The sequence below is a fragment of the Microtus oregoni genome, unplaced genomic scaffold (assembly GCF_018167655.1).
Source record: "Microtus oregoni isolate MIOR12 unplaced genomic scaffold, Mior012 000016F_ref0000370, whole genome shotgun sequence".
In the NCBI taxonomy this organism is placed as follows: Eukaryota; Metazoa; Chordata; class Mammalia; order Rodentia; family Cricetidae; genus Microtus; species Microtus oregoni.
Genome location: NW_024543075.1, coordinates 36,342,574 through 36,370,358, shown reverse-complemented (window position 1 = coordinate 36,370,358; position 27,785 = coordinate 36,342,574). Strand labels below are relative to the sequence as shown.

The 27,785-nt window shown below is 51.0% G+C and overlaps 1 protein-coding gene across 3 annotated transcripts in view; it reads right to left on the bottom strand.

The window, feature by feature from the left end:
- Nucleotides 1–8,209: 8,209 nt before the first annotated feature.
- The window catches only part of Lmo1 (LIM domain only 1), a 36,137-nt gene continuing 16,561 nt past the window's right edge, over nucleotides 8,210–27,785 (bottom strand). For all 3 annotated transcript variants that reach the window (XM_041666830.1, XM_041666832.1, XM_041666831.1), the window contains 3 exons: nucleotides 13,146–13,359; nucleotides 10,387–10,512; nucleotides 8,210–8,607 (listed from right to left, as the gene is read on the bottom strand). In XM_041666830.1, coding sequence (XP_041522764.1) covers nucleotides 8,502–8,607; nucleotides 10,387–10,512; nucleotides 13,146–13,359 — 446 coding nt within the window. In that variant the 3' untranslated portion in view covers nucleotides 8,210–8,501. The remainder of the gene's footprint in view (nucleotides 8,608–10,386; nucleotides 10,513–13,145; nucleotides 13,360–27,785) is intronic.

The following is a 27,785-nucleotide window of genomic DNA, read 5'->3' as shown; positions in this document are numbered from 1 at the left end:
AAGGGCTGTGTCAGTTCTAAATGGCCTGTAGTTGGGCCTCTGAGGGGTGGTAATTAGCTCTCTTGTCTCTAATGAAAGCAGAGGGGCAGAGGAGGGGGGGTCACATAATGAACACAAGGATTATTTCCCACATAGGCCCTAAGTAAGAAGACAGGTGCAGGGAAGGCTGGGGCTGTAGGAGCCCTAGACAGCCAGCCTTTGAGGACTGGGAGCAGGGGTTTCAGGGTACTCACCCCTACTATCCTTTATACAAAGACAGCCTCACTCCTTCACTCAGAGCAGCTATGTGTAGAAGATAGTCTGAAGTCCCCAAACAAGAAGTGAACGATCTACTGTCACCTTAACAGGGATTTGGAAACCCCTTGGGTGAAACCCAAGCTGAAGCAAGATGGGAGGTCCATAGGAGCCAGCCAGCAGACCCCTCCTCTAAGGGGCGCTGTCAGTAGCAACAGGCAGAACCCTGTGGACACCCCTCCTCCCCAGGCCCACCTGTGAGTCACAGCTAAGGGGAACTCAGCAGCCCCAAGCTAGTTTTGTTCCGGGAGGTACAGAATGAGTGCCAAGGCTTAGCCTCGGCTCACAGCCCCTCCCCATCACAGCACACTGGGCAGGTTAAGAAGGGTCAGAGGGAAAGAACGTAGGACTCATCCTGCCAGCTCCCCATGTCCTGTGGTCCTTTGGGCATTGCTAATTCCTGCTTTTATAGCAAACTGTCTTTTTCCCTAGAAAACTAGTCATGCAGAATATAGAGAAATCCACTTTCTGGATGCATCTTCTGCTCAGGGTAGTAATTTTAAGTGTTCAGAACAATCTCACCAGGAACCCAAGAGAATCTCCAGAAACCATAGATCCGGCCAATGTGTCCCTAGCTGGAACTGGGGGATGGGGGATGGCAGCCAAGAACCCAAACCCAGTTATTTATTTGTGTTTTACTAATCTGGAAAGCAGAGGGAAGGGTGCACTGAGGAGGTGTCAGGGCTACATGGAGTAGCCTGTCCTCCATCCTCTGTGTCCAGGCAGAGTCTTAGACTGGAACACAAGGCATGGCAGGCAGGAGGCAGAGGCCCAGGGCAGCAGGATAAGGACACCAAGTCCTCAAGCTAGATGGATCCAGTGTGTACTTGCCAATCATTTCTTTGGACCTCAGTGTCCCCAGAGTGAGCCCTTTGGGTAAGGATGTCTCTATGGGTGAGTGAGCAGAGGCCACTCTAGTCTATCTATCTGTCTGTCTGCCTATCTATCTATCTCTCTTCTATCTATCTATCATGTATCTTTTCTATCCATCTATTCATCCTCCATCTATATGTCTATCCATCTTTCTATCTTACCTACCTATCTTATCTAAATATCCATCTTTCCATTTGTCTGTCTATCTATCTATCTATCTATCTATCTATCTATCTATCTATCTATCTTACCTACCTATCTTATCTAAGTATCCATCTTTCCATTTGTCTGTCTATCTATCTATCTATCTATCTATCTTCCATCTATATGTCTATCCATCTGTCTATCTTACCTACCTATCTTATCTAAATATCCATCTTTCCATTTGTCTGTCTATCTATCTATCTATCTATCTATCTATCTATCTATCTATCATCTATCCACCCATCCATCCATCTCTGTGTGTGTGCATGCTACAGTGTGCTTGTGGAGGTAAGACAACATTTGGGAGCTGGTCCTCTCCATCTGGGTGTCAGGGATTGAACTGAGGTCATCTGGCTTAATGCCAGATACCTTTACTCACTGAGCCATATTGCCCATCCTAAGGCCTAAATAAGCTTCTCTCTGCTGCTCTATGACTTGGACTATTTCCTGTCCCTCCCCCAACCTCTACACTATTGCTTTGCACTTAGTACTTTTACTTCTCAGCTCTTAGCACCAAACCTGGTGTGTAGCAGGCACTAGATTCTTGTCAGTTGATTGACTAATGACTGAAGAACATTGCATTGGGGCCTGCCTCCCTGATAGGCTCCAAGCCGGGGACTAGATGAGGAGCCTGCCCTGGTTATCCTATCTTGCATCCAATGCAGGTCAGGCAGAGCTGACTTGCTTAGCTAAGACATGCACTGAAAGACAAATATGTCAGGCCCTGTCTTCAGCCAAGAACCATTCTGTGTGCATCCCCATGGGAATGAAGGCCAGAGGACAACATTCGGCATCATTCCTTAGGAGTCATCCACTCTACATTTTGAGACATGGTCTCTCATTGGCCTGGAACTTGTCAAGTAGGCTAGACTGACTGGCTAGACGGCCTCAGGGATCCACCTGCCTCTGTTGCCCCGGTGTTGGGATTACAAGATATAGTGCAGGGTCAATTTTTAATATGCTTCTGAGAATCATATACAGGTCCTCTTCTTGCAAGGCAAGCATTTAACCAACTGAGCACCTCCCCATGGCAGCCAGGGCTATGCTTCTAACTGAAGTAAAACTTACTTCTGGATTCCCAGATACTCCTACTGGCCAGATCTTTGCCTCTGAGATTTTAATCTCTGAAAAACTTGCATGGAATAGAGAGTCTGATGAGGCCTGAGTTCAAATCCAGATTGCATAACCCACAAAGTTCCTAGGGGCTCAGTGTTGGGTTTTTGTTTGTTTTTGTTTTTTAACTTCCAAACTGCAAAAAGGCTGAAATGGGTCGGGTTTAATCTTATCTGTGAAAGCCTGCTTGCTAGTGTGGGATGAACTTCCTCTCGTCCCCACTGCTCCCTAGTACAGTGTTCCCTCCAGAGAGCAGGAAGGTACCAGGGACAGCCTGCAATGATGAGGCCAAGATTGTGGAAGTGAGCCAGGCCTTTGCACAGGAGGGGCCCAGAAACTGTCCTGGAGGTAGACCCAGGCCAGACCAGAGGACATGGTACAGTTACAGAACATAAAAGGTCCTACACCAAGCGCTTGTCTGGGCTGACCATCATGTCTGAAGCCGGAGTGTTGTCTAAATCTTAGGAGAACTTTGAAAAATAGGTATTGTCAATATTCTTCTTTCAAGAAAAGACTATAAGCTGAGATTCAGGTAGCCACCCCAGACCGCGCAGCAGCCGGGTGGGGAAGTTCCAGTTCTAACCGTGCCACCAGCCTGGCTTCTGAGTCAGCATTTCAGTCCTGTCACACTGCCCCTCTATCAGACTCATCCCAGAAATCAGAAAACTTCCTTCTGGACCCTTCCCCCATCCCTGCTCTATCCATCTTCTTGTTTCTTTCTTCCCCACCTCACAGTCTTCTCCTTCCCCAGCCCCTCTTTTGTGTTTATGAGGCATAGTCTCATGCATCCCAGGCTAGCCTGACCTCACTATGTAGCTGAGAATGAACTTTGGACCCTTCTGCCTCTATTCCCTAAATGCTGGGATGTCAGGTGTGCGCCACCACGCTAAGCACCATCTTATATTCTTTCTCATTTCTTTGTTCTGATCCCTGTGTCCTGTTTGTGTCTGGCCTCAGATCTCACCTATGCCATGGGCTGGCAGATGAGCACAGAAGTTGAGACAGGAGAAGGAGAGGAGCCTTGAGATTCTGAATCTTCCACAGGAATTTTTATGCTTACCAAAATACAGTGGGGAGACCCACTACATCAGGAGGTATGACCCACAGCCTGCCTTAGTCCCTAACAAGCATCTTCTGCCTCTGGGAGACAAAATATAACAAAACCTGGAAATTCCAGTCCCTCACCAGAGACCCATTACAGAGCAGACTTAGGCCAGAACCTGTCACTAACATTCAGGCAAGACCATCTGGATCACATCCTTTCTGGAATCAGTCTGTGTGCCAAAGATGGAAGGGACAAGGAAAGGACTATCCCCATCACAAATGACCACAGCCAGCCAAAGGGACCCAGACTCTCAAGTGGTCTTGAATTCTCTGCCAAACCCAGGCTCAGGGGGGGGGGGGGGATAATTGGGTAGTTGCTTTTGCTGGACTCAGAACCCATGATCTCAGAGAAGCAGACTCTGGATAGCATCCATTGGAAGCAGTGGGTAGGTACACAGCCTAGGGGGATGGGTGGTCTGAAAAGAGGGGAGGTGGGCGTTCCGAGGAAGCTCAGCTCACCCAGGGCTTCCACCAGCTCTCAAGGAGGAGTAGTGCCCAGAACAAAGGCCACCTGGGGGAGACAAACTGAATGCCAGCCTGTTTACACAGCCTCCTCACCCCCGCCAGGAATAAGAGTCACAGCCATCTTAGGTTCACAAATAAGACATTCCCCTTTGCAGGGCAAGTTCCAGACCTAGGACATTAGCCTAGTGAGACCTGTAGGCACCAGGCTTTTAGAGACAATTAGTATTTCCTTTGTTAGTCAACAATCACAGACCCTCAGTATTTACTTATAAGCTAGGGAGGTCTCCAGGCCTGAATTCCAGCAGACCTGACACATCTCCCCTCACCCTTGCCCATTTGCTATATAACAGCTTCTGAAAAATAATAAAGCATGGTTTGATCAGAAAAACAAGAGTTTAAAGACTGATTTCATTTCTGAGTGCCTGTCTCCCTTCTCCCCGAGCCTGCAGAGAGTAGGGACCAGACCTTCCTCTACAGCTGTGGTCAGCAACTGCCTTCTTGCTGGGTCTGACTCAAACCCTGGAGTGTCAAGAAGGTGGAACCCAGGTACAAAGAGCTTCATCAAGGGACATCCCAAGCTCCAAGAAGGGGATACAGGCTGTCGAAGGGGCAGAAACAGCCTGACATGAGCCTACTATTTTAACACGGTACTCAGCTAGGAGTCCAAGAGAATCTAACTGTGATGGCAGAGGCCAAGAGTGCGATGAAGCTGAAGACAAAACCATGGGAGGAATGGGCTGGCTTCTGGTGGGTGACAAAAATAATGTAAAGAGTTCAAAAAATAATCTACTTTAGTGCTACCAACAGTCTGAAAAGTGGGACAATCCTCTGTCTTCCTGCCCCAGGGACAAGAAACTAAGACCCTAGATGGGCTAAAACATATGAATGCCCGCCCCCGATCTCATGCAAAGATAAAGACTGACTGTGCTTTCTGAGTAAGGTAATTCTTTTCTGGTTTTATGAGTGTGTGTGTGTGTGTGTGTGTGTGTGTGTGTGTGTGTGTGTGTGTCTGTGTGTCTGTGTGTGTGTTTCATATGATTATTCTCTCATGATAAACCAAGATTGACCAAATAATTTTTCTGAACCCACCTATCTTCATATCAGCTCATCTGTATTCATTCATTTTCAGGAAATTCAAGTTTTAAAGGTAAAAGATAGCTAAATATTGACTCACCAGCACCATTTTCTCTGTGGCATTTTCTCTGAGGATGATCAACAGTTGCAGCCAGGAAGCATCTTTCCTGGGCCTGCCCTCACTTGGTAGTTCTGGGGATCATTCGGTGTCTGATTTAGTTAGCCTGGCCATGAATGGTCTCTGGTGGCAGAAGTCAAGAAAAGCAATCATCTCTTCATAGAGATGAGCTCCCCCAGACAGGAATGTCATGTGGGTTTTGTCAGTGCTTCCTGTGTGAAAGGTTACCATGGTCAGGAGAGAGACTCATGTGAGATTCCATGCCAGGCAGCATCAAGATTGGAGTCACGGTCCTTCCTGAGCCCTGCCCTGGGGTTGATCTGCAGGTGAAGGACTGGGGACAAGAACAGTCTCCATCATGCATGAGGCCCAGGAGCCCTGTGGTATTATTTCTGATACTAGACCACCAAGGAAGACAGGGAGGGGAGATGGAGGCCCGCTCCCACACCTGGGGCTGGCTAAGGAAAGGTTTTAAATGTAGTGCAAAGTCAGTCCATAGTTCAAGTGTCACCTGCCCTAGGCGAGACTTGATGCAGCCCCCAATGGCTGTTCTCAGCGCTCTCTGTCCCTGAACCTCAATCATCTGTGGGTTGCAGTCCCAAGGGAACCAAAGTAGGACAACTCATACCCTGCACTTAACTAACTCCCCTAGCAATGGCTGGGGTGAGGGAGGCAAGGCTTTTCCTAAGTCACCCCAGAGAGCACAAATCCCCTCCAGATACGTAACCCCTAGGCTGCGGCAGTCAGTGCTGCCCTGTCTCAGTTGCCCCGTGAAAGAGTGCTTGGTCTTGGTTACCTCCTCTCTCCTAGTGGCTTCACATGGCTAAGGCCAGACCTGCAGAGTTTGCTTTCAGAGCATCCGTGGGCTGGTGGGGGCTTCCTGGTGGGGTGCAGCCAACTCAGGCCCTCGCAGTGCCCAGAATGGTGAGGCCAGCTCATGCCAGGCAGCACAGCCTTCACAGTGTAGATCTGAGTCTCCTGGCTCACCTAGGAACCAGATCATTCTTCCTTCCTGGGCAAGGTGGTAAGAAAGCAATACATTGGGTCCGTGACAGTGAGCTTGGAACACACAGAGCTGGGAGAGCCCCACCCCATAAGCTCTGAGGGTGGACAAAACAGGTCTGGGGCTTCTGAGAAGGCCAACTCCTCTACTGGGGGCTTTCAAACGCCGCCTGTCTGATTTGGAGTCTATCTTATTGTGAGTGAATTAATTGTTGTGCAACCTAGAGTGGTGAGACAAGTTAATTACATAATTACCGCAGAATGACATGTTATTTCATGGCTGCAATATGGTAACTCTGTTGGAAACAATTGGAATTGCCCAGAAACGGCATTTGAGTGGCTCCGTTATCTCTCCAGAACCATGTAATTAACTTGTGTTACAACTTTATCTACAGCAAACTCTGAAGTTAGGAGTCAGGCCTTTGGGGCAGGCATCCTGGACCTTAAGGGTCCACAGATGGCCTGGTATAGAGAACTGTGCTACAATCTAGGGAAGTGATCTGCTTTTTTTCAAGTTGAGGGAGAAAACTGCTCATCGTAGACTCTAATTCCCCCATCTCTGCACTTACTCAACCTCCTTCCCAGCCCACTATCGATGGCGCAGTCAGCATCCAACCCAGCCACACCTAACACACGTCACATACACAAACACCCCCTGGCGCGTGCTCCCTTTCTCTCTCCTCACACATGCATGGGCATAGCTCCTTCACAGAGAATTCCTACCCTGTGATCTCTGGTTCTAACCATTCCTTCCTCTGGCCACAAAACCAGGCCACAGAGAAGGCCTTATCTCCACACTTCAGACCAGAGGAGTGGGGCTGATGCAGAGCTATGGAAGGGGCAGCCAGAGCCGAAGGCCACAGCCAGGCTCCTCCAATCCTGGTTTCTAGGCTATGGCCAGGTAGAAAACAGGCCCCGAGGAAGAGAAGCAAAGGACTGGTGGAGAGCCTCTCCATACAGCCTGCCCTGGCCAGCCTTCTTACTGCTATCCATTGTCTGCTCTGCTCCCTTCCAGGCCCTGTGCCTGGCACTGTGGCATTATCCCTGCTACTCTCGGTGAGCCCAGCTCAGCCAGGCAGATAGAAACGCCACACTGTCTGCCTGTCTGCAGGTCCTGCTGTTTTCTGGCCTGGGCTATCTGCCTGCTGGCTCGCCTGCCTGTCTCTTTGGCCTATCGGCACATGTGTCTGTCTGACAGTATGTCCTCTGTCCCTGACTCTCAAGAATCATCATGGCCTTTGTCTGCTGCAGGGAACAGGCCCATTTCAGGTCTCCCCAGCAGCATTATGTCTCCCAGTTTTCCTGGCTCCTCCCCCCTTTACTGAGGCTTCAGCTTTCTAAGTCCCTGGCAGACTCTTCAAGAGCAAGGACTGTGTCTCATCAATGATTGAACCTCATGCCTGTTTCCCTTGGGGTTAACTCCAATGACTAAGACCTGGAGTAGAATGAAGGTTGCTGAGTGGCTCCCTGACCGTCTCCAGCCTGCATAGATAAGCTGAAGGGAAATAGAATTGTTCTTAATTGATGAATAAGATTCTAGGTTCCAAGTCAGTCACCGTGAAAGAGAAGGGGGATTAGGAGGGTACTGCCACACTATGGAAGCTTGGGATTTGGGGCTCTACTGTGGAGCATGGCAGAACTGGGTCCCCATCTGGTCACTTTGCTAACAATTCCAGTGAGGGAGGGATAGTCTAAAAGAACACCAAGCATCATGCTGGCCCCCTTCTTAGGGCTCTGCATAGCACCAGGATGCATGCTTTGTAGGAGGGGAAGAGATACCCCAGTTCTCACCTGTGCCTAGGACACTCTAAGTTGTTCCCTTCCTTCTGATCCCCAAAGCTAAGCTTGTTTTCCTCTAGCACATGCTGGAGTCTGCTTCCCCACGCCCTACCCACCAGAGGCAGAAGGTGGGGAGGTACAGCTGTGTCAGTCACGTGAACAATGCAGAGTCATGTCCCCGGAAACATTCATAAGTTTAATCCACGCCAGTAATAAAATCGCATTACATTTCTCATAAAATAAATGTTCCCATTTATATACATAAGACAGACTGTACAGGCCAAGCCTGGCCCCAGGAGGGCCCACAGAGATGGGCGGTGGTGATGGAGAAAAGCCACCTTCCCATTGACGATGACGTTCTAACTTGTAGGACAGCGGCTGGCCAGCCCACGCAGGCAGAGTGGCTGGCCAGCCTGCCAGGCAGGTGGTCAGGCGGGCGGACGGACAGATGGACCTGGAGGCCAGATGCAGGGCGTTACTGAACCTGGGATTCAAAGGTGCCATTGAGCTGCCCCTCCTCATAGTCCATCTGACACAAGATCATGTTGTTCTTCAGAAAGAATTTGTCTCCCACGCAAAATCTAGAAAAATCCAAGCAAGAGAGAAAAGGCTATAGGTGAAGTCCAGCAAGAGGAGGTCCTAGCCGGGACCAGGAGGTGGGACATGCAGGGGAGGTGGTGGTGCTGATGAGCTAGTTCCGGGAATCTTCCAGAGATATGGAAAAAACATCAGAGCAGGCCTGGTCAACCACTCTCCACAGACCCCTGCAGCCTGGGGTGGTGGGACGGACAGTAAAGCCACGGGCCTCCCACCATTGTGTTACTCAAGGAGGTGCAGGAGGAATTCAGATAACTCAGAACAGTCCCGGAGAAGGTACAAGAGGGCATGGAACCAGAACTAGACAGAGAGGAGACAGGTAGGGAATGAGAGATGAGAAATGGGGAGGGAGACGAATTCCTTTGCCATCCCAGCTTAGGGCTTGAATCCTCGAAAGAAAGTGTGACCCAAGCCCACAGTTTATTCTCCAACACAAGGGAGAGCACACTTTGGTCTCTTTGTCCTCAGGAAGTGTTGAGGGATTTCAAGCTTCTCCTCAAAGATATCTATCTACTGGTGGTTGAGACTTTAAGTCCCGGCATCACGGACTCAATCCCAGCATTGGCTCTCAGTCCAACCACCAGGTGGCGATGGAACTTCACAGTGCTAGGAGGCGGTCTGGCCAGCGCACTGGGCCAGCCTAGTGTCCCCTGTGCTGCCTCTGGATCTCTCAACCTGGGGATGTTTGTATGAATGCCTACCTAACCTGGGGGCCCCTGAGGAGATGTCCTGATTGTTGGTGGTAGGTTCCAAGCTAGGGGTGAAGGCCTTAAATCCCTCAAGGCTTCCCCCAGGACTGGGAGAGTGTATGGGACCCAAAAATTCACAAAGGAGAAATAGAGAACTGGAACCAGGTACACAGGAGTGGAGTGAGGAGGGAGTGATATTCCCTGAAGAGATCTCTCACCCTGTGGGCCTGGAAACCCCTTCTCACTAGACAAGACACAAAACACATGCACACAGGTACAGGATAGTACACACATGTTTAAAGCATGTGCATAAACATTCTCACTTCATTGTGTACACGCAGTATACACACACTCTTGAGCATGAACAAGTACACACCAATCCCATGCACTAGTATCCATGTGTACACAGACATTTAAAATACATACACAAGCACATATATACTGGACATAGTGGCCTACTCCAACAATCCCAGCACTCCCGGAACCAGGGAGGTAGAAGCAGAAGGATCATGAGTTCAAAGTTATCCACAGCTACATTGCAAGTTTGAGGTATTGGCCTACTTGAGACCCTGTCACCAAACAGAAATAATAGAGGTTGGATTGGAAATGTAGCTCAGTTGGTGGAGAGCTTGCTCAGCATGCACACAACTGGGTTCAGTCCCAGAAATGAACGCACCAGGCATGGCAATACAGGCCTGTAATCTCAGCACTCAGGAGCTAGAGGCGGGAGTTTAAGGTCAACCATGGCTATCCAGCAAGTTTGAGGGTGGCTTGGGATACATGAGACCCTGACACGAAAACCCCTCCCCAAATGTCCATCTACTTAATATACATAGTGTGAAAATGCACACATATGCCATCATTAAGTTCATACAGAAAGTTGCCACCCATATGTGACCACAGGGTGTAGATACACACATACACACGTATGGCAATGACAGCATGCATACTCAGCAACATACACAAAAGAAGCCATACTTGCATGCATGCCTCTCCAGCACCCCTGGCCCAAGCAGCAGGCCTCAGTCTGGGGTCTGGGAAGTGTGCTGGGTTGGCGGATGGCCTGGCACTCACCTCTGATTGCAGAGCTGGCAGGCGAAGCAGTCAAGGTGATACACATTGTCTCGGGCTCGCATCACCATCTCGAAAGCTGGGATCAGCTTGCTGCAGGCAGCGCAGTTTCCTGTGGTGCCAAAAAGCCTGCCAGGGGAAGGGCATGGAGGATTCAAGGGCCTGCCAAGGAGCTGCCTCCACCCAAGGACCTGCCCTTTTCTCTAGCCCATGGGATAGCAGGTGAGCCTATTCCACGGACAACTGCTAGATTAAGCTTAAAAAACTGGCATCCCTCTACACCCATTTCAGGTTTCCACCAGACTCCCTCAAGGTTGGCCCCTAAGCAAAGGCTCCAGACCCTCACAAGCCTAAGTCTCTGAGGCAATCTGCCCATCATGGGCTGTGTATCCTCAGGCAGAAACTTGGAACCTCCCAGAGCCTTAGTTATCCTAACTGTCAAAGACTAAAATGTATCGCTCACAGGACTATGCACTTAACAATGCCTAACCTTAACCGTAACCGAACCTGTAGCTCAGAGACATGCTAAGAGTTTACAAAAAAAAAAAAATCACCTCCTTTGATCTCAACACAGCCCTCTGAGGTCATCCCCATTCAAGATAAGAGTGACTCACAGCGAGCTAAATAGCTCACTGGGGGCACATGCCTGGCTCCTCTGGGAGAGTGATCTATGCCACTGACTTCTTGCTTAAATGCAGTGCTTTCTGGGGCTGTAGCTCAGTCAGGGCGCTTGCCTAGCATGCGAGAAGCCCTGGTTTCCACCTCCAGTACCACATGAGTCCTGTGTGATTGTCCATGTCTACAATCCTAGCACTCAGGAGGCAGAGGCAGGAGGAGCAGGAACGGAAGGTAATCCATATCTAGGCAGGGAGTTCGAGGCCAGTCTAGTTGACACGCCTCAGAAATAAGGGTATGGTGTTTTATGAAATTGTGTTCTGCCGTAATCTCACTGTGTCACTCACCTATGCATCCTTTTCCTTCTTGGAACCTCAGTTTATCTTTTTGTAAAATGAAGCTGCCAGACCAGCACAGTCTGCCTAAGATGCTTCTCACCCTGAACTTGTCCCTAAAGTAAGTTCCAAGGGAAGCTGGCACAGTGGTCTCTTTGGGAGGACATCCCTCCTTGCCGCTGCTGGCTGCAGAGCTCTGGGAACAGGGGGACAGGAAGTTCACTCCCTCCCCATTCATAGCAACCCTTGGTTGGGCACTCTAATCGTCTGAGCAAAGCAAGCTCCGCCTTGCTTCCTTTCTGCTGAGTGAGCTGCGAATGGTGCAAGGGGGCTGAGAGGCGGGTGGTGGGGCCTCTAATCCCTGATTTGTCGATGGGGCTCAGGCACCTGCAGACCAGCTTGGCTCCATTATTCCCTGGCCTGAGCTGCCTGGTGGCTCAGATAAAGGCAGACAAAGGCTGGGTCACACCATCTGCCTGCCAATGGGGGCCTTTTCTGCCACGAGGAGTTGCTGCAAAGGGCCAGCTCTGGGTAGTCACCCCTCCCTAACTTACTGGCCTACCTGCCTCCAGAAGTCATTCCTTACCTCTACTAGAGCATAGGTACAAAAGCCGCCAGCCCCTATGGCTGCTAGGGCCCAGAATGCCATAGGTGCTTTGGAGTTCCTGACAAGGCCACACTACACCATGATGCTCCTCCCAGTCCTGATGGCAGGCCACCAATTGTAGTCACCTCTCCCTAGTCTGCTAATTCAACTACCCAGGTAGATGTCCCAAACCTCCAGACTTGAAGGTCCCCTTTCCATGCCTTTGGGAATTAACTTTCTAAGCACATCCTTAACCTTTCCTCCCAGCCTCAGTTCCTCTCTCCACCCTAAACACTATCACTTAAAAAAAAAAAAATCTGTTTCTAAAGCTAAAGGCAACAATTGAAATGAAAGGTGCAGATAGCTAAATCTCAGGCTCTCCAGGGAAGGTGGGTGGTTCTAGATAACCCTGCCCCCTCCAACTTGTCCTTACTTGAGCAGAAGTCCCACCAGCTCTCACCCCATTCTGCTAATTAATGTGACGGGCCTCCCTTCCTCCCAAGGCAGCCCAGCCACCGTACAGCAGCCAGCGACAGCCAAATGCAGGTGCTGGGTCTCAGCCAAGGCCCCTGCTTCATGGCCTCCTTCCAGCCTTGCTGATGTCATACATGGCCTAAGGGAGGGTTAATTGGGGAAGGCAGCCCCAGGGGATGGGATCCAGGTTGTGGCAGAGGGGCAAGAATGCAAGGTGGGGAATGGGGATTTATAAACAGAGAAAAGGTTCGAACTCGATGCCCAGGGCTGCTTCAAACCCAGGTCTTTAAAAAGCATTGGCAGTACTGGCCTTGCCCTAGGGTATGACTCCCTGCTAGCCAAGACACTGAGACCCTAATCCCAGCACACCTGGGCAGAGGTGGGCAGGAGATGCCAGCAGGGAGAAAGGTCCAGGCAAGTCTGGGCCATTTCATCCACTCCTCCAGGCCCCTTTGAGGTATCCCCTTCGAGATACCCATAGGAGATAGGTAAGGCTGAAGCCAGGCTGGTACCCACGTGAAGATTATCTTGGTGTCCAATTGCTAGTAGTGCCTGCTTGGATAGTGTGGGGCCAAGTCCAAGGAGTTAAAGACATAGGCCTGCTTTGGGGTGGCTCACAGGGCCGACAAGGGGTAAACAAGGAGTAGCCACACAGCTGTGCCCGCAGGTTGTCTGGTTGAGAGCTTGGGGCCGAGTTGCTCCAGACTGGAAGGATGGGGGCTGTGTGCTCAGGGCAGGGCAGCAGAACCCACCTCAGGTAGTCACGCCGGCACAGGATGAGGTTGGCCTTGGTGTAGAGCGTGGAGCCCACCTCGCCCAGGCGGCAGTCACAGCAGGCACACTTGAGACAGTCCTCATGCCAGTACTTGTCCAGCGCCTTCAGCAGGTACCTGTCCTTGATCTTGCGGTTGCAGCCTGCACAGCCCTTCTGCTTCCCTTTAGGTTGGACGGAGAGCATCGGCACACCTGTAATGGAAAAACAGACGGACAGGGGAGTGACCTGGAGCTCTGGCAGACCCTCCTGCAGGGAATGGGGGGCGGGTACGTCTTTCTCTCTACTGCTTCTTCTAAGTAGAGGATCCCTGGAGTCCTCACTTCCTACTTCTTCACCAGTCCCCAAGTCTGGCCTTCAAGCAACATGCCATGCCTTTGTCCTGTCTAGACCCCTCAAGAGGTCTAGAGGCTGCTGGCCTTGCTGGGCCCTTCCCTTCCCAGCCACTGTGCCCTGTGTGATCCGATCCAGGCAGACTTACGTCCTCCTAACACAGTCAAAGTTGGCCACATTAGAGCTAAGAACGAGTTCCACCAAGAGTCCCACCTCCAGCATTTCTTGAAGTGCAAGGGTTACTCTGCATTGGACCTCCGCCCACAAGTACAGAATGGTAGCATCGGGAAGAAAGGAGGAGGCTCAGGGTATCAGCTGAGGGGCTGTGTGTGGCTCCCCTCACACACAGCCAAAGTCAAATTTCTATCTGTCCTGGTCTGAGAGAGAGAAAGAGAGTAGAAGGAAGGAAGGGATGGAAGGAGGGAAGAAGGTTCCAGAGCCACTGAAGCCTGGTTCAACCTCCCTGTTTAGGAATCTCCCTCCAGCAGCTCCCTCGAAAGCTTCTCAGCATATAAGGAGCAACAAGTACCAAGCAAGACTCAGTGTGCAGTCACTGAGGGCAGAGCCTGCCGGGAGGTTAGCAGGAACACTCATACACACCCTTGTGCACAGTATGATGTGCAGGTGTGGACAGAAGTGAGCACACAGACACACATGCCTGGTCCCTTCCCCCAGAAACACAGGGAAGAGCAGCTGAGGAAAAAACAGGGCACACGGTGTCCACACAAGAGACCTCAGAAACCAAATGTCTGATTTCCCAAGGAAGGCTGCTGCAGAACAAGCCCCTTAAGAGAGCAGAGGGTGGGCTAGAGGCAGACTTTACCCATGACTAAGGCACAGCCAGCAAAGCCTGCCATTCCAACAGGCCAGCTGCCTACAGGCCCGGAGTCTCTGCTTCCACTGGCCTTATCCTGTCCCCAATACATATGTTGTTTCAGGGTGTATCATTCAGTTCCGTCCCCAGGTATCTCTGCCACGTCCAGCCCCAACTCTGTACACACCTACAGGCCTAGCTGCTGAGCCACCTCCCTCCTTTGCCCTTTCTACAGAAAGGAATATGTATGTCCTCTGGCTTCAGGGGAGAAGCTGCCTCCTAGAGACCTTGGATTCATAGCTGTCTGGTCAGAATGGCCCTCGGCTTTCTGGGCAGATGCTCTCCCCTACATGAAGTTCAGGTGGTGATTGTGACGACTGTACACCACTGACAGAGACAGCTTCAAGATCTGCTCCTCTCCCGTGTTTCTCCTGCCAACCCCTCTGACTTCTGCTGGAGAGGAGGAGAGGCCCTAGGTCAGGGAAACCCTCTCTGCAAGAAGAGAGCTCAGACCTATGGCAACACAGGACCAAAGGGACAGGTAAGGGCATGGAGGAGGACGCCCTGTAGCTGCCCCAGGCAGGCAGAGGTTGACCCCCTTTCCCTCCCTCCTCCAGTCATCGTAGGACCATCTGTTAGCTGGGAAGTTCACCGCCTAATTTCCTTAATGCAGCTCTAAAGGTTAATTGGTCTGAATGAGAGATAGTATTCAGGATGATGGCTGTCCCGGGGTCAGCCTGTGTCTCCTCTGACAGAGCTCAGCTCTGTCTGCCCATGAAGCAGACCTCATGACAAGTTCCTTCTAAGGCTTGGCCTACAGGGAGGGATGAAGTGTAGGGAAATGGGGGGGGGGGGTAGGCCTGGGGTTCCAAGGATGAGAAGACTGTCCCTGGGACCAGTGGAGGAGCACCCAGTCAGTAGAGCTGTTCATATAAATACTAATTCAGATCTCAAGGTAGGGCCATTATAGCCTCAACACGACTGCCATCCTTGTTCACTTGGTGTGTAGCGGGCTTGGCCTTTCCAGGGCTCTGTACTTGGGTGCTATCAGTAGGCGGGTGAGTAGCTGCACCATACCAGGGAAAGCTTGCAGCCACTAAGTTATCCTCCTAAACAAAAAAGGGACAGTGCAGACCCCAGTTCTAAAGCATCTACGCCAGCTCTTCTGCCTGATAGTTGGCATTCATTCCAAGCTTGGGCTTCATGCCTGGCCACACTTGAGGACCCAATGGAAGCCACAAGGAGTGATACCACAGGGTGCTCCTACACCCCTTACATTTCCATCCTCCCTGCACCCATGCTGGGCCTGCCACACATAGGTTACCTAAAAAAGGTCTATGCAAGGCTCTGGGACAGTGTGAACTCTGATCCCTGGGCTCTGCCTAACTCTTACAGAAGTGGAAAGCCTGTGGAAGACTCCTACGACCCTGATTCTGGACACCAAGGCAGAGATCACTGAGATTTCTTCACCTAGGAAAAGCTTATCCCAGCATGTGCCTGTGGGTGGACCAAGCTGTAGCCAGGTAGTCCAAACGAAATGGTCTAGCCTCTGACCCTTAGTTCCCCCATCTGCCCAGTAAGGCGAACGGAAATAACCCCTTGCTTCCCGCTGGAGTGGTTTTGACTCTACAGGGCCGAATCCTGTAGGGGAGGTAAAAACACCTCCCAGGGAAGTAAAGGGGCTTTAAGGGGGTACATCTACAATTTCCTGCTCCCCAAATGAGGCCTGGACTCCCACTCCTATCTCCCCAGCCCCCTCTACCCTGCCAGCCAGCCAGCCCTTCGCAGACCCTCCCGCCCCTCCTCTGCTGGCTCTGGGAGCAGAGCCTCGGGCCATGTACTTTCCATTAGGGAGATGGCAGCCCTCTGCTCAAGTCCATTTGGGATCCATTTTAGCGTTATCTAAAAATCAAATCTACATGGTAATCCTTTTAACGTACTCCCGACTTCAGGAGGGGGAAAAAACCAGCTTTGCACTCCTTCAGGAGAGGTTTTAAAGCATTACCCAGTAATTACGACTCACGCATGAAAACACCCATCTTTAACAATGGAGGCTGCCTGTGCCCACACACAGGTCCAGGCACATGCTTAGGTACACACACTGGGCCTGGCAACACAATCGGCTCACTTAGCCCACGTGCCACCCTCAGTCTCAGGGTGCAGAGGGAATGATATCTGAAGGGACACAGGCTGAACTCCCGTCTTTGTCTGTCCCAGGGAGGGGGCAGCAGGGCTGATGAAGGAGGTGGCCAGGCTGTGGGGGAAGTCTTCAGTTTTCAGGTCCCGCTGTCAGCAGTGAGTTACCTAAGAGGTCGGTGTAAGGCTCCAGGCTTGTACAAACTCCCATTCCTGGGCTCTGCAGAACTCCGACTTCACCCTTAGCTCTGCAATGTGGACCAAAGTCAGACACCCCAGTGATGAGGTGAGCCGGGCAGAAGCTATCAGTCCTTCCTCCTACGATGCTCCTCACCCTGGAGAGAGGCCTTCTACACAAGAAGCTGTCTGCCAGCCAGACCCCATAGCCTCGGCAGCTCCTACCTATGCAGCCCAAACCAGGCTGCTCCTCTCCAGTAGGATGTGGGCGTCTCCAAATCGCAAGGCTAGTGGGCTCCACAGTGGACAGTAGAGAGAAAGCCCTGAGTCACAGGAGGTCCCCCCCCCCACTTCTGCAAGGCCAGTTTGTCCCTGATGTGTCTACTCCATTCTGCTGCAGGTCCCTGCAGCCCACACCTCAGGTATGCCTCCTACTGGATTGCAGTGCTGCCAGTGACAGATACCTGGGGACAGAGACTGCAGATGCCAGCCAGTATGTCCTGCTGCTCCTGGCAGCATCCTGGTGCCCTTCCTGTTCGAGCCTTGCCAGGAACCTTGCTTAGTTTCTGCCCCAAGGGTGGTACTCACCACTGCTCCGGGAGAAATGCCATTGTCTAGGCTATGTCCTCTGTGCAGTAAAGGACAGAGTCAACTGTGGGCCCTAAATTGGGGGCTAGAGGCCCTCTGGAGAGCTAGAGGCCCTCTGGAGAGCTAGAGGCCCGGAGCAGCCCCTCCCTCCTGACCTGCACCTGTGACACAAAGCCAAGGGTTCTCACTGTTCTCAGACTGTAGGTCAAGATGCAGCTAGGAACCTGAGGCCATAGCCCAGAGGCTGAAATGGGGTAAGGAACAATATATACTCCATTAGGATGCTATTCCTTAGGGTACTTGTTTCTTCTAAACTTTTTATCATTTTGAGCTTTACATTATTTGTAAAGATACATCTTTTGTGTTACCCTAGCTGTTCTGAAACTAACTCTGTAGACCAGGCTGGCCTTGAACTCAGAGAGATCCACCCGCCTCTACCGCCTGAGTGCTGGGATTGAAGATGTGTGTCACTGCCACCAGGTTTAAGGTTAATCTTAATTTTGTGTATGCCAGTGTGTGGATACGTGCATGTGAGCCCCATGCCTGTAGAGGCCAGAGGCATTGGATCCCTGGAGCCAGAGTTCCAAGAAGTTGTGAGCCACCTGGCATGGACTCTAGGATGTGATGTCAGGTACTCCCTGAGCAAGCCATGAGGAACAAGACAGTCAGCAGCACCCCTCCATGACCTCCGCATCAACTCCTGCCTCCAGGTCCCTGCCCTGCTGTCCTGACTTCCTTTGATGATTAACAGTGACGTGGAAGTGTAAGCCAAACAAACTCACTCCTCCTCAAGAGGCTTTGGTCATGGTGCTTCATCACTGCAACCATAGCTCTAGCTAAGACACTCATTCACTCGAAGAATTCCTAGGTATCCATCAGCACTTCTGAAGCAAAACAGCCAGCTATTTCTGGAGTATCCCTGATCTAGATTTATCTGATACCTTTCCATTAACCCTGGGCCTTAGTTTTCCTCTTTGTAAAACGGGTATGAAAACAATACTCTTGCTGGCCGTGGTGGTGCCTTTAATCCCAGCACTTGGGAGGCAGAAACAGGTGGATCTCTTCAAGTTTGAGGCCACCATGGTCTACATAGTGAGTTCCAGGACAGTCAGGACTATGTAGTGAAACCCTGTTTCAAAGAAACAAAAACAAACAAAACCCAAAACCAAAGGAAATAAAGAAAAGAATCCTCAACTCAGAGAGCCCCCGTGAGTTATAAAGGAGTCTTTAGGATGAGCTGAGCCTGAAGGTCAAGCGAAGATGAGAGTCTCTGACTCAGCACACTGGGAAGCTCAGTCACAGCCCCACCTCAGGGACTGACACTAGGGACAGACACTTCCTTAGTAGAGCAGAAGTCAGATATGAACCTGCCACTGTGGTTAGAATGAAGTGGGCTCTGGCCAGATTTCAGAGTCATCCAGAAGCCAGAACAGTAGTCAGAGCAAGCTTGTCCAGGAGGAAGCCAGCCCCACTTGTTTGCCCAAAGGCAGCCCCAGCGGTCAGCTGAGTAGGGAAGGCTGGCTACAGGGCTCAGGGAGGTCTCTCGGAGAGTCTGAGCAGTGTTCTGGGGGCCCAGGCATGAAGAACCTTGGTATCCCTCCTAATCTCTTAATGAACCTCCGTGTTGGGTCCATAGTAGGCCAGAGAAGGAGACTACCCAGAGCCTCACAGCACAACATAGATGCCAGGTACCTTCCGGGGCTCCCCTTTCTCACCACGAGCACCCCTGCCCCTGTGATAAGCAGGGACCTGGGATGGGCAGTCTGACCTAACACCCTAAGGGTTTTGCTCATTGCTGAGTTAGGGCTACATTTCTTCCATCCCAGCACCGGAAAGGTAAGGTGTAAGAAAACGCCCAACTCATCTGCAAAGCAGACAAAGTTGGGATTTGAACCTTGGAGGTCTGTCTCTGGGCCCCAAGTGTCCTGACCCAAGGCAGGGCTGTTCAGTGAGGTCCTAAGGACACTCACACAGGAGCCTTCATGAAGACTGGACGAAGACTGAGAAGTATGAAGTCGCACTCAGCTACAGGACACAGGCAGAACACACAAACACGCCTCCACGGGCATGGAATCACACAGGCCCACAGGGCCACACAAGAAGGGTTTGTGTCTGCTTCATTCTCTCCATATCAGTTCCGTCAAAGCCCAGCTTGGAACTGACACACACCAGGTGTTCAGTAATGCACATGAAAACACATTCATGCATGCAAGTGCGCATATGCATGGTTGGGTCCACACACATGTTGGTGCACTGATGTAAATGCACGCTGAAGCACAGGTGCACGCAGCCATCGGCTGTCACAGCCACCACTCTTAAACAAAAAAACCTGACACCTCTGGGACAGAAGGAAGCAGCAGTCACCTGAATCCTTGCAGAGCCCCAGAGTCCCCAGCAGGCAGCCCTGTCAGCCTGGGACTCAGAGGTCTCACAGATCGGGGCCCTTGCCCTCCACTGGGGTCCCATCCCAGATGTGGAGCTGCAGAGAAGTACCCCAGCGGATCCCGTCTCTGCCCCTCCTAGGCATCAAGCCCCTCGAATAAAGAAATTTGAAAGTGTAATCTAATTCTGCCACATCTCTCTCAATCTCGTTTTCTCAGAAGTAACTCTATTCTGCACAGGCCCGTGCAGCCTGCAAGAAGGCTTCCATTTCACACTGGTTTTATCTCCACAATTTCTCGTCTGACTGCACTCCTATCCCAGGCCCTGCCACGTGGCAGCCGAGGCCTGAGCTAATAGCATTTCCTACTCATTTGGAATCAAAAGCCACAGAGAACAACCGTTGGGACCCACGGCCATGGTCACCTAGTCCACACTCATTACTGACCTCTCTGCGAGTCCATTCGCAGCATGGTGCTTACTGGGTCAAGTAAGGGAGGGAAATGGAGGCTCCCATGGCCTCCAGCTCCCTATTGAGGCACGGAGGGAAGACTGGGAGGCGGGTCAGCTCGGGGGACAGACTGATGCTTTTGCCTCTGAAGCAAGAGAAGATGGGTAGGGAGTAGGTATTTGAAGACACATGGCCTCAGCTGGAACTCTGGTTCTGTTATTTTCCAATTTTGACTCCATCTACTCATTTACTAAAGGTGGGTAGACTGTGCTAAATGATTGTTCTGAAGATTAATTTAGGTCATAGCCATGAAGTACTTTTAACTAAGTTTGAAACAATAGCTTAGGACAACCAGCTAAGAGAAGGCCTGTGCATGCTATGAGCCAGCAATTCTATTCCTAGGGTCCTGGCGAAGAAGCAGAGCTACATGCAGAGGTGAAAATTTGCGATTCCAACCCAGGGCGGAGGGGAGGCTCAATGCATGGCTGCAGGCCTGTGTGTGGATGATGGGTGGCGCCCTGGAGAGTTCTGGAGGTGGCCTGGCGCAGGGTCAGACACTGAAATGTAGTCCTACAGTACGTGTCTTCTCTAAAGTGCCCAGTTTCTCTGGGCAGTCTACAAGAGTGTCCCTAGCACCTGCTGCCAGTGTCACCTCACGCAGATGGATGGTAACACTCCGCGTCACCCTTTCACTCATTGTGAAGCAGTGCCCAGAAATCTCATGCTATTTGCCCCATGGCAAGTCTGGGAGTGACCAAGGATGCCACGGAGGCTGGCTACTGTGAGGGAGCACCCATGTCCAGCCTGCTCTATCCTGGGATCATGGGTGGTATCACACTTTTTCCTAAACAATGGGGAAAAGTGATTTTTTTTTCTTGGGCTCCATGTGAACCGTGCTAAGACAGAAAGCTCTGGGCTACACTGCAGAGACAGCTAACAGGATGGCTGCTTGCGGGTAGAATGCTGATTCCGGCTTAGCAAGGTGGAGAGTAAGGGAAGAGTAAGAAGCAGGAGGCACGTCTATGGTGGGGGTTGTGGGAGGCCAACTGTCCTTAGGATCTTGCATCTAAACTCTGAAAGCACTGTGACCTTAGTGTCTTAGAGGTGGAAAGCGCCGAGGCCAGGGTTGCGGGAGAAAGCTGGACTCTGCAGGGCTTGCAGTATGAGACAACACCTTGCAGATACTCTCTATCCATGGGGGAGGGGGGCACCTCTGACAGAGCATCAGATTGGTGGATTGTAAATAACAGATTAATTTACCCAGTCTAGGTCCTGGGAAGGTCAAGACCAAGGCATTGACCCATCAATGGTCTGATGAGGGCCTGCTTCTAGCTCATGGACAGTTGCCTTCCCATTGTACTTCACACAGCAGAGGGGTCCCACGCATGCGGATACCAATCCCATTCATGATTCTGCCTTCAAGGGCCACATCTCCTAACAGCACTACTGCGGAGTTTGGGATTAAGCTCAGAGATTTAGAGGAGACATATATATTCCAGGAGCCAGCTGAGACCTTGTAGAAGGGCCAGCAGGAGGAAACACTCAAGATTCCGGGGCAGCTTCATGGGCTAACCTCCCACAGTCTCCCTAGGTCTTCTGTGGGTCCTTAACCAGGACCTGGACATACAGGAAGCCGTGCATGCTCATTGGGGTCCCCTAACTAGAACGAGGCCTAAGTTAATGGCACAGATATCCAATGTGGCCTCTCCCTCTGTGTCAGAACTGGGTGTCTTCTATTTTATTTTATTTTTTTCCCCCCTGCAATCTCAGGCATAGCTAAAAAGCTACAGATCTAAGCTAGGAGCTCTGATTACCAACCCAAACCTGATCTCTGTGTTCTATCTCCCCTTCAGGGTATCCATCAGTCCCATCCCTTCCCTCTGTTCCTAGAGGAACTCAGCATCAAACACCACACACACACACCCCACATACACACACACACACACACACACACACACACACACCTCATACACACAACACACACACACACCACACACACACCACACATACACCACATACACACACACAGCACACACACACACACCCCACATACACACACACCTCATACACACACACCACACACACACACCACATACACACACCCCACATACACCACACACACACAGCACACACACACCACACACACAGTATACACATACCACATACACACACACCACACACACACATACATACACACATAGCACACACCCACACACCATATACACACCCACACACCATACACAACACACACACACAACACACAACACACACACACACATCCTGCTCCCCATCCAAGCCACTTCTTTCCATTTCCAGAGCCAACTTCTACCTTTTTGAGCCAGGGTCTCATACGGCTCTCAGGGTGGCCTGGAACTCACTATGTAGTCAAGGATGACTTTGAACTTCTGATCCTTCTGCCTCTACCTGAATGATGATATTACGGGCGTGTACCACCCTTCCCAGTTTATGCAGTGCTGGGCAGCGAACCCAGGGCTTTATACATGCTCATCAAAACCTCTCTCAACTGAGGCACATCCCCAGGCCCCCATTCCCATCTTTCACTATAATTTGGGCATAGGTCCCCCACGCTTCTTTCACTCAGTAGTAAGAGAAGCCTTTCCAAATAAACCAGGCTGGTCACTGCCCAGTTTGGAACCTCTCCATGGCTTCCGGTACCCTGAGCATGGCGCACCTGCTCGGCATGTAGCCTGAAATAGCTTCATGTGGTCTGGCCCCCTGCCTCCCCGTCCATGCTGAGCTCCACCCCACTCCTGCTCTCCCTCCTTGTTTCAGGCTCTTTGCACGTTGCAGATTCTTTCCCTGATTTGTCGGTGGTTCCTGCCTTCCATCCTGAGCTTTGTCAATAGAGAGGACTTTTTACCCCCATTTCCTTATTTAAACCACCCATTCCCTGCCTGTCATTTCCTTTTGAGTTTTCAATAGCGACTGGTCATTGCTTTTGCTTTCCTTTGGAGAATTTCCTGGGGAAATGATGGGCTTCTCTCCCAAGAATAGAAGCCCCTAGGAAGGTGCAATTCCTGCCTTATCTACCACTGTTCTCCTAGCACTGAACCTGACAACAGTCCTAAGCATCGCTTCAATAAATGAATGAAGAGACTTAATGGCAGCTATCCAGCTATTACTGGCAAGCGTCTCTGGTTGGAGTGTGTAGATTTATATAGGCAAGTCCCCAGAGAGGGGGGCCTTGATGGCATACTGCTGCCCCCCGCCACATAGCCCAAGACACTTGTGTCTCTGTGGCCCTCTTGAAAAGAAAAGACAGGACTTAGTCCTGCCTGCCACATGCAACTTTTGTTCTCCTGTATATATATTTGTGCTTTTAATGGGTGCCAAGCTTGGGTCCTCGTGTTCATACAGCAAGCACTCTCTTGAAGTACATTTTTGAGAGGTGAATTCCAGGGCTCTACTCCATGATTCTTTTACACATTAACACTCTGACCTCCTCAGGGAGTAATAGGTAGCACTGTAGGGTTCAGGGGTCAGTTGGTGGGAGGCCAACAGTTCTGTCTTTTCCTCTTCAGCTCTGTCCTGGACCCCTTGTCTCCTCACACAGACCTGGCCTCCCTTGCTCTTAGCTGAAGGTCCTCTAGGTATATTAATGTGACTTCTTTCCCCTTATAGCCCAGGTTGAGCCTTTCCTGGCATTTTCTGTAGAGAACCCAGGTCCAAGCCTTTTTCTGTCCAGAGTCTTCCAATCTCATCCCAGGTTGCAGAAGTCAACCCCCACGTTCCTGAGAGATGTGGTGTCTGGAGCGACACATCTGTGGAGGACCAGAGAGGATGTGTCTGGAAGCAGTGTTCCCCAGATGGTGACTCAGCTATATCTGGGGTCCCTGCAAAGCCAGCATCACCCATCTAATGAAACGGGGCTCCCACGAGGCCTACAATCTTCAGAGGAGGAGGACCCAGACTCTCCGAGGAGTCTCAATTTCACAGCATCAGGGACGTGAGCACCAACGCGCTGAACCAGAAAACGAGAGTCTGGCAGGAGCCGCAGACACACCGTGAGCATCAGGAGAGCAGAGATTAGGGCCCTTCAAAATCAATTTTGAATTCAAAGTTTTAAATGTGTTCTCCAGGCACAAAAATGGGATCCTCCAGCCGGGCTTGGCCTACCCAGCTGCTGGCTTTGCTTCTCTCCTGAAGCAGTAGAGCACAGACAGCATCTGCTGGCTACTACGAGAGGGACAGCAGGGGGTGGGCTGCACCTTGTCACCAGGACAAAAAGGACAGGGAACACTTCTCAGTAATAGCTGAAAGAGCATAGAGCTGGGATTCCTACTGACATCCTGGGGGCTACCAGAGATCTTCTCTGCAGGACTGGGAACGGCCCAATCTTCTGGGAAGCAGGTTAGTTGGTGGACTTTGAAGTGGGATAGCTATGGCTTCCAGACCAGCCACGGGCTCCTGGGGAGAAGATCCTTTTTCAAAACAAACTTCCCTTCCAGCAAAACGGAGGAAGAAGACCTGGCATACAGCCCCAGGGAAGTAGGGGGCCTGGAGCACAGCCGCAGGGAAGCAGGGGGACCTATGTGGCAGTCAGCAGAACAGACTGCTGTGAATACAGCCACCAGCTGTGTGACATGGTATCGGTAGCTGGGAGCTGCCTGTTGGTCAAGCTGTCTGTCATTGTCAGGCCATTCTTGGGGCACTGTGAAGTGGCAGCAATACACAGGGCATCAGAAACCTGGGCAGAATAGACTACTCCAGCCAAACCACGGAGAAGACTCCAGAGCTTGCAAGAGGAAGGCCTTGGGGGCCCAGATCATCAGTGTGTGCTCCACATGTCCCAGCCTGGTTCTGTGCTCCTACTAGGGCTCCTCTTAGCTTACAGCTGATGTTTTCCCAGGCTCTGGGTTGGGAAGCTACCCTCTAACAGTGTCCCTGCAAGCACAGCCTCCCCACTTCTCCAAAACCTCAGGCCTCTTTATGCCATGTGCCTACAACATAAACCCCAATAACCATGAAGCACTCAGCAGGAGACAAATAGCCATAGGAGCATCAGGGTCTTGCTCCTGCTTCATGGGGAGCTCCTAATTTAAAAAGAAACACTGGGAATAGAGGCTGGGGTTCCCAGACCACATAGGGGAGAGGAGACAGGGGCCCCCTAGCTTGGGAGTGGGCGGCTGGCTTTGTAAGGAAATTGCAGCGAAGGCCTGGGTAATGCTCCTTTTAGTTACAGCATAAACTGTGGCGATAAAGCGTACCTGGGGAATGTTTAGAGAAAGCACTAATGATTTCTTCCCCAGTGGTTAATAAATTCACTTCTAGATCAATTTGTTCGCGATAGAGCCCGGCGAGCGGAACCCGCGCGGCGGGCACAGCCGAGTGTGTCTTTTTCAGTATAAATGATTTATTACGATGATTAGCGGCACATAAACAATTTAAAATACAACGCTAATTAGTTTGGGGAAGAAAGGAGGGGAAAAGCCACCCTGTCTCTCTCCCCATTATGTTCTACTTCTCTAAGTATGTACTTTTTAATTAAATCCAAATGTCACAATAAATTTAAAGTGTTTTATTACTGCTTGGGCTAACTGAGGCAGTCAGGCAAGCCCCCTCACCTCAGGCATCAGCAGGCAGGGTGTGAGGAGGGGGGTGAGGATCAGGGGCACCAGAAGGGCTGCTTACATCTCTTCTCCAGAGTGAGATCTCCTGGGGCTCCTGCAAAGCCCTCTAGATTTCTGGCAGCCCCGGACTAGCAAACACTGGAATCTGCCAGGTGCCTCCCACCTTCCCAGTCAGTCTGTGTAGAATCTCTTCCTTCAAGCTTGCTCTGAGCAGCTTAGACGCCTGTCACTTCTCCATGATGGTCCCATACTGTCCCCTTCAAGCACCCAGAGTGCTTTACCTAGTGCCTTCTGTGAGGGACACTTCCTGTGTGCCCCCTCCAAGTTGATGATCAGCTGTGGGTGCTTCAGTAATTTATCCACAGTCTCACAGCTAAAAACCAGGACTTTAACAAAGGCTCTGCTCCTTCTCTAGCATGTTCTGCCTTGGAGTCTACACCTGACTGAATCTGGGTCTCATCTCCTGTGCTCAGGACTAAGTAGAGAACTGGAGGCTTCAGGGAGCCTTCAGCCGAGATGCATCCGAGGCAGGGATCAGTCCTAGTTTAAGGATTTGGATATGTCTGGGTTCGTGCTCTGGTTCTCCCACGGACTTACAAAATAAACTGGTTCTTTAGCCCCTGAGAGCTTCAGCTTCTGCCTCAGCAAAACAGGAGCAGCCAAACCCAAATGACAGGACCAAAGAGTGCCAACAGTGGAAGCAGGAACAAATGACAGGACCAAAGAGTGCCAACAGTGGAAGCAGGAACATCCTGACATTCTTCACGTGCCACACAAGCAGTGATTGCGTTTCAAAGTCCTTGAGGTGAGTTGAAGGGGCATGGCCCTATTTCACAGATCAGAACACTGAGGCATACAGTGAATCCCAGAACCCAGCAGGGATCAGATGGCAGGTCACCTCACTTCTGGAACTCAGACAGCTAGAACTTCACCCAGAAACACTTATTTAAGAACAAATATCTTAGGCTGAGGAGATGGACAATGGGTTAAAGCACTGATCACCAGAAGCCCCAAAGCTGGACACAGTGGTGCATGAGTCTGTTACCCCTGTCCTCCCACAGGAAGGCCAGAGGTGGAGACAGGAGGATTCCCAGAAGTCCATCAAGCCTGGTGTGCACACCTATCTCAAATAAGGTAAAATAGGGACCAATACCTTGTTTCCTCTGACCTCCACACATGTGCCATCGCACACACACACCCCTCACAAACACATGGGTACACACACCAGCAAAAGATCTCTAAGTACAGAGTTTCATAGGACCCAGCAATTCTGCTCCTATGTATGTCCAAGAGAAATGAAAACATGGGACTGAACAATGTGTGCAACAGTCAAAAAAGTAGAAATAATCCAAATGCCTATCATGTATCATCTGACAAATGGATAAACAAAAAATATACTTACACACAGTAGAATTTATTGGATCATGAAAAGGAATGATGAACTAATTGTACTAGTTTATCTTCCGGGGCTCTGTTGAGTGTGCCAAATCTTAACCACTAGACCACGAAGGACGGGCTTGCTGTTGAAGCTTCGGTGTCCTTCGAGGACTATTCCCTATCTGCAAAGAGAGCACGCCTGTGGGCAGGGTCCCTTTCAGAATCTTGAGCCCATTCTATATGGGGCGGTGTGACTACGCACAGCGGTATGTGAAGAGTGGCAAGCTCTGTGTGGGTCTTCAGAGGTACAGAACGGTATGTGCACAATGACCGGGTTATAGAGAAGATTGGGGAGAGACGCTACCCTTTCTTGGGGTCTGTGTGCCTCACCTTGGGCAGGGTGTGAAGGTTCAGATCCCAGACACAGGGCCAGGAGGGAAGGAGACAAGGATGCCCCTGGAGGGGCTAGTCTAAGAGGGTCAAAATAATAAAGCATTCTAGCCAGCAAGGGGTGCCAGGTGCACACTGTGGCAGGAAACAGCCACTTGCCCCAGAATCTGGGCTGAGGATTGTGTCAACAGCTCCTCTCCACAAAGGCAGGCCAGCTTCCATGCCTCTCTGTGGAAATGGCCTCGAGAAGGGGCAGCACGGCTCTGGTCTATGAGAAGGATGTCTGGGCCTTCATGTCATTTTCTAAGCCTGAGGCTGGCTCCTGTAGGTCTCCATGACTTGTCATGGGTACCAGCTTAGGGAGCTGCACCTTACAAAAACTAC